The sequence below is a fragment of the Micropterus salmoides genome, unplaced genomic scaffold (assembly GCF_014851395.1).
Source record: "Micropterus salmoides isolate LMB-PRFRI ecotype aquatic unplaced genomic scaffold, ASM1485139v1 Ms_hic_scaffold_18, whole genome shotgun sequence".
Classification (NCBI taxonomy): Eukaryota; Metazoa; Chordata; class Actinopteri; order Centrarchiformes; family Centrarchidae; genus Micropterus; species Micropterus salmoides.
The window spans coordinates 30,133,430-30,144,420 of NW_024040928.1; the positions used below are offsets into that span (position 1 = coordinate 30,133,430).

Below are 10,991 nucleotides of genomic sequence, written 5' to 3' on the forward strand. Positions count from 1 at the left end.
CTCATTCTTCTTTTTATAAACAACCACAGTCAGACTTACCCTCCCATAGGATGTAGCATAAATATAAACAAGCTAACATTAGCCAAAGCTGAGCTAAGCATGTTTACCAACCTATCAGGTTACAACCTATTTTGCATTCTGTGCTTCTTTTATTTGGGCCTTGTATGAAGTTTTAAAGCTGCCGGTGTGGTCGACATGTTTCTTGTCCATGCTTGCTTTTTTTATGAAGCAGGTTACATACATAAACAGTTTGTATCGGTTTAACCGCATTTATTGCTATTTTATGATCGGCAGTCTGCACAGGGTGTTTTATTTTGAAAATTGACTGAATTATCTATACCATTCAGTGTCTCACTTCCTACCCGGAGTCGGAGTCAGCGGACTGTGCGGGATATATGTGCGTGTACACACAAATATTCCTTTTATAATTGGCATTTCCATGACTCGGCAATACGATGTGTTGCATTACTGTTACCGGACCAGAACAGTGCTTCTGTAGGTCTTTAATGTTGCATTAGTTCATCATCTCTCTCTGGCTTATGGTGTCATGTTTCAGCAGCAGCAGTTTTAACGTCAGCATAGTCTTCATCCTTGGATGGATCTGGGACTGGAGCATATTGGAGGAGCAGTATCCAGGACTGGATCAGCCGGAATGGATTTCATGACTTGTGTACCTCAGTTAAAGAAAAGATAATGTGTTGGTTTGTTCTTATGGGGATTTTTTTAATAGTTTCCTTTTATCCTTATTTTATCTAGTCAAATGTTCTGTTTTAAGTCTTTACACTTTCCCTTAATTCTAGTTGATATAGCAATCTGCCTTAAATGGTAGGTTTCAGCTCTTTTTCTTTCTCTTTCTGGACAAGGCTGCATGCTCTTCTGCATCTCTCCTTTCCTTTCTCTTCAAATATGTCCTTAGCTGGTCCAAATAGATATATTTTTGAACTAAAACTTACATTTAACACATTTCAACCCACTTATCAAATTGTCCCATAGATGTTTTATCTTTTTCAGTCATAAATTTTACAACTGGCAGAAGGATTTTAGGAGCTGTTTCCCACTCAGTTTACCAGTTTTTACTTAAACACATAACCTCTCATCTCTAATGTATGTCTCTCTATGTTTCACATTTTCCATCACCCTCATTGTAAGGCATTTATTTGGCATACTTTCTTTGCCTTCTCTTACTTTCTGATCCTGCCTTCCACATGGATGATGCTTTCAAATGCTTTTTATCCTTGAAAAAAAAATCACTTTTCTACCTGTTGTAATTGCCTCAAACTGAATAGGAAACAGAATTTATTCATCAATAATTCTTTTGCATGCATTGTATGATAGGCGAAGAACAATCAGGTCTATCACCTTAGCTTATTTTGCTCGTTTGACTTCCCACCTCTCACACTATCCTTCCTTGCTTGTACAAGTCTTTTAGGGACTGCAACCCTTTCCTTAGATACAGTCGTCACTGTAAATCCACTACAAACTCTGGGAAAAGCAGTCGACAGCAGAAATAAACAGTCCTCTTCACGGCCCTGTCAAGACTCCAAAATTGCTCGAACAGCGGAGAAACCCTTGTTTATTTTTAAAAAGAATTTTTACTTTATTTTTTTTTATATTTATTTATTTAATATATTTTTTATTGCTCCTCTTTTTGGTCCTTTTTGGTTTTTGTTTTTTCTGCACAGCCCTGTTTAAACCCCAAAAGGAATTAAAACAGCGGAGAAAAAAAATTTTCTGTACGGCCCTGCTCAAACCACGAAATGGTTAGAACAGCGGAGAAATACCTCGTTTCTACATGACCCTATTCGCAGCCCCAAATGGTTAGCAGCGGAGAAACCAGTGTTCTACAAAGACCTGCTCAACCGGTCAAAACAGCGGAGAGAATCTGCAGTAATTTTGCTCGGCCCTGTCAACCAGTTAACAGCGGAGAAAAACTTTCTTGTAATTCTGCTCGGCCCTGTTAACTAAGGATCCACGTGTGAGATGGTACAATCAAAATAGCAATCTAAGCTGAAAGTCTAAAAAACAAAGAAAACAAACAAACAAAAAAACACAAATTCAATTTTGAAGTTTATTTCAGACACTCATCGTTTTTAAGGACAACGTAGGTCCAACTCTTTTTGAGATGGTGGTGGCAACGGTCCGGGGTGCAGACGGTCGACCCTCCAGTCTCTTAAGTCAGTGAGGTGGAGGCTGAGACACTTTAATCCAGGGTGATCAGTCGCCGGCTGTCTCAGGTCCCAGCCAAACCATCCCACTTCTGACACCAAAGGAAATGGAAATATGTCCTTTAGTGAGTCTTCTGAAATAAAGAGTCCAATCCAGACGTCTTTTAAGGGTTTTATCCTTTGCAAAGGGTCAGACAAACATACAGAGTGCAAACAGTCTGCAGAGTGTAAGACAAAGAGCCAGTGAATAAACAGGTGACTTTATACTGTAAGGGTATTACGTAGCTATCCAAGGGAGGAAGGGAGTAGGGACCAGCTGTGATGACCTGAGATGAAGGCCTATCAAGGACAGTCTGATAAGAAAACTCTCTTCTCTTCATCTCTGCATCTCTGCATCTGTCCCATGGGAAACTTCACCTAGCTGCAACATAATAAAATAATCGAATACCACACAGTGAAACACTGGTCTATTCTGATGAAGCATGCAGGGTGAAATAGTAAACACAGTAAAATATCAAATTTCCATCACACTATCTCTGTCTCAAAAACTAACACAGTAGTATATATGGTCAAATTGTGCAAAAACAGTGTTTGTGGGGATCAAAGAAAAGAAATGTACATGAGCAACAGAATAAATCTAGACTATTTGTTGAGTTTTTGTCTTCAAACCTTTATTGAAGTGAACAAGAAGCTCTGCAGCCATCAGCAGCTACTAGATGCTGCTCCAAGAAAACTTTATTAAAGTAAAAATCAACCTCAGCCCTGAGATCATTTCACCACCAAACACATTTCTGACATTAAAGGCACAATCAGTGAGCCAGATGTTAACCAAAGTGAAGCCTCGTCCACCACCAACATTTAAACCACAGGACTGGAAGTTGTCTCCCTCTACACAGAACACAGAGACACTGAGGAGTCAGAGGACCAGAGCCAGAACCCAGGATAAAGAGGTTCAGTGAATGTGGTGTTGAAGGTGTGGAGGTGGATCAGTGTGTCAGAGGAGACTCTGTAGAAGGACAGAGTGCCAGCAGGACAGTCCACATACACTGCTACTCTGTTAGAGGAGGAGGAGGACGAGGAGGAGAGAGGGAGGACTGTTTCTCTGTTATTGTGCCAGACAGAGTAACGACCATCAGAGCAGAACAGACTCAGGGACTGATCATTCCATCCAAACACACAGTCTTTACTCTGTCCTCTCCTTCTGATTCCTCTGTAACTCACTGATATATAAACACTTCCTCTCCACTCGACCTCCCAGTAACAGCGACCAGTCAGACCATTTCTACACAGCAGCTGACACCAGTGGTCAAATCTCTCTGGATGATCAGGATATGACTGCTTCTCTGTCACCACATATGTCACCTTCCTGTTGTTGTCAGACAGTTTGAGGTTTCTGTGTGCTGTGTTTGTGTCCAGTGTGAGTTCACAGAAATCTGACGGAGAGAACGAGACACAACAAAGCAGCAGTTTATCATCAGACACATCTGAAGGTTTATTCTTTGTTTGTGTGCTGATGTTGATCATTTCTATAAAGTTTAATGATGCATTTAGTCAGTAATGTTTGAATGAATAAATACCACAACTATCATCGTTTTATTGAAAGAGAAACTGACTGTGTGCTGTTTTGTCATCATGAGTCAGATTGAATCCACACTTACACTTCCTCAGACCAGGTTTTAACCTCTGCTCTCCACCATGGTCCACCCTGGAGGAAGAAACACAGTCAGAGTGATTTTCTATCCAACATGAGTCCTAACTGCTGTTCAACATGAAGCAGTGTTCCTCAGTTTGTCAGTGTGACAGAGAAACAGGCTGAAACTCATCTGTGTCAACTGTCTCCAAGATTCTTTCTGTATATTCTATGTAATATCCGGCCTGTCCTGTGTGAGTCCTGCTGTGATGTGAGTTCGCTAACTGAAGTTTATTATCAGTTTTGCCTTCAGATGGAAGGCTAACCCTAGCATGCTAATGCTAGCATGCTAAGTCAGCTGGAAAACAATGAAGCGCTGTAGTACCTTGATAACAGCATGTTACTCTGCTCTTCTATCAGGTAGCCATCTTAGTAAGACTACCCCCCCCCCACACACACACACACAGCTCATGTCTGTCTGTGTTTCTTTAAAAACTACAGGCCTGAAATGGCCGATCGACACCAAATTTGGAGCGTTAATGTGGGGCGCTATTTAATCCAAGAAAATTGTTCCTCTAGAACCACAACTCACACTGACATGAAACCAGTGCCGAATTGTTCTGCATGGTCCCCTTACTACAGACACCAAACTTCACTCAAATATGCCCATAGGTGGCGCTGTTATTGCAGATTAAAGACGGGGGGAAAAATCCCATTGATTTACAGGTGCTGGTCATATAATTAGAATATCATCAAAAAGTTGATTTATTTCAGTAATTCCATTCAAAATGTGAAACTTGGATATTATATTCATTCATTGGACACAGACTGATATATTTCAAATGTTTAATTCATTTAATTATGATGATTAAAACTGACAACTAATGAAAATCCCAAAATCAGTATCTCCGAAAACTAGAATATTAAGACCAATACAAACAAATTTTGCTGGCCAATTAAGAACAGGGAAACCATGGTCCTTAAACCAGGTACTAGTAGCTTTGGCACTGTGTGCAGTTGCCAAGTCCTGTTGGAAAATGAAATCTGCTCTAAAACTTCCTGGTAGACAGCTGCATTTACCTTGGACCTCATAAAACACAGTGGACCAACACCAGCAGATGACATGGCACCCAAACCATCACTGACTGTGGAAACTTTACACTGGACTTCAAGCAACGTGGATTCTGTGCCTCTCCTCTCTTCATCCAGATTCTGGGACCTTGATTTCCAAAGGAAATGCAAAATTTACTTTCATCAGAGAACATAACTTTGGACCACTCAGCAGCAGTCCAGTCCTTTTTGTCTTCAGCCCAGGCGAGGCGCTTCTGACGCTGTGTCTTGTTCAAGAGTGGCTTGACACAAGGAATGCGACAGCTGTAACCCATGTCTTGCATACGTCTGTGCGTAGTGATTCTTGAAGCACTGACTCCAGCTGCAGTCCACTCTTTGTGAATCTCCCCCACATTTTTGAATGGGTTTTGTTTCACAATCCTCTCCAGGGTGCAGTTATCCCTATTGCTTGTACACTTTTTTCTACCACATCTTTTCCTTCCCTTCGCCTCTCTATTAATGTGCTTGGACACAGAGCTCTGTGAACAGCCAGCCTCTTTAGCAATGACCTTTTGTGTCTTGCCCTCCTTGTGCAAGGTGTCAATGGTCGTCTTTTGGACAGCTGTCAAGTCAGCAGTCTTCCCTATGATTATGTAGCCTACAGAACTAGACTGAGAGACCATTTAAAGGCCTTTGCAGGTTTCTATGAAGAATCTCAGTCATCCAGGTCATAGTTATCCAACGAAGGTTAAAGTCAGTCCTACCTGCTGACAAAGGAAGATGCACGGTAATCCTTAACACAGCGGACTACCAGAACAAAGTCAACACACTACTAATGGACACAAACACATATGAGACACTGAGACGAGACCCAACCAGCAGATACAAGAAAAAGGCCATAGAATGTCTACAACAGCTACAGAAGGACAACACCATCACCTGTGAACAATATTACCGTTTGTATCCTGGAGAAGCCATTCCATGTATTTATGGACTACCCAAGATACACAAAGAAGGAGCCCCACTCAGGCCGATTATCAGCAGCATTAACTCGGTTACCTACAACATTGCCAAACACATTTCTACCATCTTAGCTCCTTTGGTGGGAAACACGCCTCACCACATCCAAAACTCTATTGACTTTGTAAACAAAGTTCAAGGACTAAAACTGGATCCAGATGAAACCATGACGTGACTTCTTTGTTCACCTGCATCCCCACCATAGAGGCAGTAGAAACAGTTAGGAAATGGCTAACACAAGACAACACCCTGGACAACAGAACCAGCCTCAGCCCTGACCAGATCTGTAAATTACTCGACCTCTGTCTAAACACCACGTACTTCCAGTACAACGGAGGATTCTATAGACAGAAGCATGGCTGTGTCATGGGCTCACCAGTATCCCCCATCTACATGGAAGAAGTGGAGAACAAAGCCCTCAACTCCTTCAGAGGAACAGCACCGAGCCACTGGTACAGATATGTGGACAACACCCGGCTCAAAATTAAAAGCCAGGAAGTGCAAGCCTTCACAGAACAACTCAACTCTGTGGACAGTAACATCAAGTTCACACGAGAAGATGTTCACAACAACAGTTTGGCCTTCCTGGACTGCGCTGTCAACATTGAAGAGGACAGGAGCCTGCAGATTGGTGTTTACAGAAAACCCCCACACACAGACCAATACCTACTCTTCAATTCACACCACCCACTGGAGCATAAGCTAGGGGTCATGAGAACACTGCACCACAGAGCAGAAAACATACCAACAAGCGCCCAAGCCAGAGAGAAGGAACAGAAACACCTGAAGGAGGCACTTACAGCCTGTGGAGACCCTAAATGGACCTTTGTGAAAACAGCCACAAGATCCAAGAAGAACAAAACTACAGGGGAGGAGGAAAAGAAGGTCAAACGCAACAACATTGTGATTCCATACATGTCTGGAGTATCAGAGAAACTCAGGAGGATTTTCAACAAACACAACATCCCTGTGTTTTTTAAACCCATGAACGTATGTGGTCCAATGCAGTGAGGAATGCACAGACCTGTATATTGGGGAGACTAAACAACCACTACACAAACGCATGGCTCAACACAGAAGGGCCAACTCCTCAGGTCAAGACTCTGCAGTCTACTTACATCTGAAGGACTCGTTTGAGGACCACCAGGTGCACATTTTAGACAGAGAAGATGGATGGTTTGAAAGAGGTGTCAAGGAAGCCATCTGCACCCGGGTCGAGAAGCCATCATTGAACAGAGGAGGGGGTCTATGCCACCACTTATCCTCCACTTACAATGCTGACCTTTCATCACTTCCCAGGAAACTCAACAAACGTAACCTATTGGCCTCAGGTGAAGATACCAACGATGGTCGTTCAGTCTTGGCCACCAGTAGTCCTAACAACTGTAACAACTGTCGTTACAGCAACCAGGAACATTAACGAACCAACAGTATCGACAACTCTGGCAAACGACCCCACTGAGTTTAAATAGCTGAGTTTCCCTGCCAGTCAGTCAGAACTGAAGAAGTCCTTTGGATGAGGGACGAAACTTCTTTCAGTATCTTCAACCAAGTCCAGTTGCCCTTGACTTTAACCTTCGTTGGATGCCTTTGCAGGTGTTCTGAGTTAATTAGCTCATTAGAGTGTGGCACCAGGTGTCTTCAATATTGAAACTTTTCACAATATTTTAATTTTCTGAGATACTGATTTTGGGGTTTTCATTATTTGTCAGTTATAATCATCAAAATTAAAAGGAATGAACACTTCAAATATATCAGTCTGTGTGGAATGAATGTATACATTATACAAGTTTCACTTTTTAAATGGAATTCCTGAAATAAATCATGTTTTTGATGATATTCTAATTATATGACCAGCACCTGTACATGCATTTGATATTTCCATAACCACCTGAAAAATTTGGTGCAATTTGGACTAAAGGCGGCGCTGTAATCGAAGCTCAAATACCCCATTCATTTCAATGGGATTTTCAACCAAAGGACATTGTGCAGGATAACTACAGCTCACTACATTGCACATTGATAAACCTTACGTCTACGTGTTTGGGGGCAGCTGATTCCGATGGTATAGGACAAAAAATCATGAAAACTCAAAAACTTGAAATTAAAGCTGCAAGCAGCGTTGGGCGGGCCCTCGCACTTGTAGCGCGTCCGCGCGTGAACCGGCCGAGTTGCATATTCTGGAGCTCTGCCGGTGCGGCTGTGAATTTCCTACGCGGTTCCGACGCCGCATGAAGGTGCTATATGTCACTTCCTGTGTCCCCTATGTGGAGCTACATAGCACTTGCCGCTATGAATATAAATCGGTATTGACGTGTAGATGTCTGCGGGGTGGGAGAGTTATCAAGCACGTAAAGTTTGTTTCAGATGTGACCATGTACACTGAACAATAATGTACACAAACAATAAAATAAATTCCTTTTATATTTCCCTGCCTTGTTGTTTATGTGTACATACAGAGGGAGAATGTGAGAACAGCACACATTTCATCGTTACTGTGTGTTAGAGCATGGGAGAACAGTGGATACTTTTAATACAGCCCACACCCCTAATACTGTGTAACTATAACAAGTAGAGAACAGAAGAAAAAGATGTTCTTTCTTTACAACTGTCTGCATAGCTTATTCATATTGTGTAATGAATGAAAATAAATAGGCCTACTAGGATCCTCTCTACTTTGACATTTAAGATTAGCTTGTTTGATCCACCTTCATACACTGTGACATTACTGTACAACTTGAGAAAGGTGAGTTGTTTTCTGCTCCAGCCTGCCTAAAAGAAAAGCGTTTTTGGGATTAAATGGACTTTATTAGCTGCTGCAGTGAAGGATGAACTCAGAATAGACCATTTCTCACCTTATTATTCTAAATCATGCAACGAAGAAGAAGAAATGCATAATAAATCCTGTCCACAAATACTGTACAGCATGTAGTCTGATGAACAAGACTTGTGTTATAGCTGACTTGGGCAGTGAAATGTTTTTTTAATTCATGTGGTCATAGTTGTCCACAACTCAAATCAGATTAAAGCTGCAAGCAGCGTTGGGCGGGCCCTCGCACTTATAAGCGCGTCCGCGTGTGAGCCGGCCGAGTTGCATATTCTGGAGCTCTGCCGGTGCGGCTGTGAATTTGCTACGCGGTTATGACGCCGCATGAAGGTGTTATATGTCACTTCCTGTGTCCCCTATGTGGAGCTACATAGCACTTGCCGCTATGAATATAAATCGGTGTTGACGTGTAGATGTCTGCGGGGTGGGAGAGTTATCAAGCACGTAAAGTTTGTTTCAGATGTGAGCATGTACACTGAACAATAATGTACCCAAACAATTAAATAAATTCCTTTTATATTTCCCTGCCTTGTTGTTTATGTGTACATACAGAGGAAGATGTGAGAACAGCACACATTTCATCGTTACTGTGTTTCTGCTCCAGCCTGCCTAAAAGAAAAGTTTTTGGGATTAAATGGACTTTTTTAGCTGCTGCAGTGCAGGATGAACTCAGAATAGACCCATTTCTCACCTTTATATTCTAAACCATGCAACGAAGAAGAAGAAATGCATAATAAATCCTGGGACAAAATCTGTCCACAAATACTGTACAGCATGTAGTCTAATGAACAAGACTTGTGTCATAGCTGACTTGGGCAGTGAAATGTTTAATTTTTTTAATTCATGTGGTCATAGTTGTCCAAACTCAAATCAGAATATAAGAAGAAATGTTTTATACCACCTCAAGAAGGCTTCCTATCAGAATGGTAGGAAGGTATTTCAAATGTACAACTGCAGTACTTAAATAAGTAAAGTAATTTCCCTGACATTACTGTGTTACGCATGTAACAGGTTTTATACTTCCTGTGAGTATAATCCAATCAATCTTATTTTCATACTGTATATCCGTTGTGTAATTTGATAAATTGTGTTGTATGTGGTGCTCGCATCGGGTACTACTGAGACTTCATTGCCCTCTTCAGAGAAGACTCTGACTGCAACATGCGTCTTTGTAAAGAGAGAAACAGACAGAAAAAGTCTCTAACTCTGCCTGTCAGCTCGCTCTGCTCCGTTAAAACTGAATTTACCATACAGAATTGAATACGAGTGCACTCCAGATTTAGCTGCAGCCAGCTGACCGTGTGTTTCTCCCTATACCGCAGTTCTGTGTCCATGCATGCAGCAAACTGAAAGCACTGTCTGTCGGAGCGTCTACGTGAAAATAGAAGGAAGACATTGCTGGTAGTATTGTCTTCAGAGTTGTTAAACACCTCAGCGCACTGAAGGAAGCCATCTGACTGTGTGAGGGGAAAGATCGTTGATGTCTGCAGGCAGAGTAGGAGCTCTCCTGTCTGACTGGTCCACCAATAGCAGAGAAGATGACCCCTTGAGACACAGCCCCTCCTCATTTGCATAATGAGGCAGAAATGCATACAAACATTTAAAAAAGACAGGCAGAAATAAATACCATGGGTGAAAATAAATAAGGTAAATAAATACAAAGGAAGAATAAAACAGACAAAATATTAAAACACACATAATAAATACATTAAAAAAATTAGTAATAATAAAGTTGAATAAACAAATAAGGTAATTATAACAAAGGTGAATAAGTAAAGGCACTAATTAAAATATAAACATTTATGTCTCCTTGTATAATTAATTACTACCTACATTTATTTATTTACTTTATTTTTTTGTGTATTTAATTGGATGCTTATTTATTTATTGAGCATTTATTTATTTCTGTATTTATTTCTGGCTATGTCAGGATCGGTCCTCCATAAGGGTGGGAGAGTTATCAAGCACGTAAAGTTTGGTTAGATGTGAGCATGTACACTGAAGTTACAACAACTTCCTGTGTCATGGCGAAGACTTGATCTCTGACGCCACGCCACGGACACACCCATTGACGAAAACTCGCAATAGCACAACTTTTCATCTTCAATGCCTTTAGAAGGCACAGCACAAATTTGAAGTCGGTCGGCCGAATCCCTAGGAGGAGTTCGTTAAAGACAAAGTGTATAAATCATCCAAAATTTGACGTAAAATTCAAAATGGCCGATCCTGTTGATTTTTAGGGCATCGCTCCAAGAGGCTTTTTTGTGCGTCTGGACAAGATACACGTACCACAGAAAAT

At 41.4% G+C, this 10,991-nt stretch overlaps 1 protein-coding gene across 1 annotated transcript; it reads right to left on the reverse strand.

Moving 5' to 3' along the window:
• Nucleotides 1-2,819: 2,819 nt before the first annotated feature.
• Nucleotides 2,820-4,194, reverse strand: LOC119908582 (stonustoxin subunit beta-like). The gene is made up of 3 exons (XM_038726367.1): nt 4,181-4,194; nt 3,779-3,870; nt 2,820-3,598 (listed from the first exon to the last, which is right to left on the reverse strand). The coding sequence occupies exons 1-3, from the start codon at nt 4,192-4,194 to the stop codon at nt 3,054-3,056; spliced, it is 651 nt and encodes a 216-aa protein (XP_038582295.1). The 3' UTR covers nt 2,820-3,053.
• Between the last annotated feature and the right edge of the window lie 6,797 nt (nt 4,195-10,991).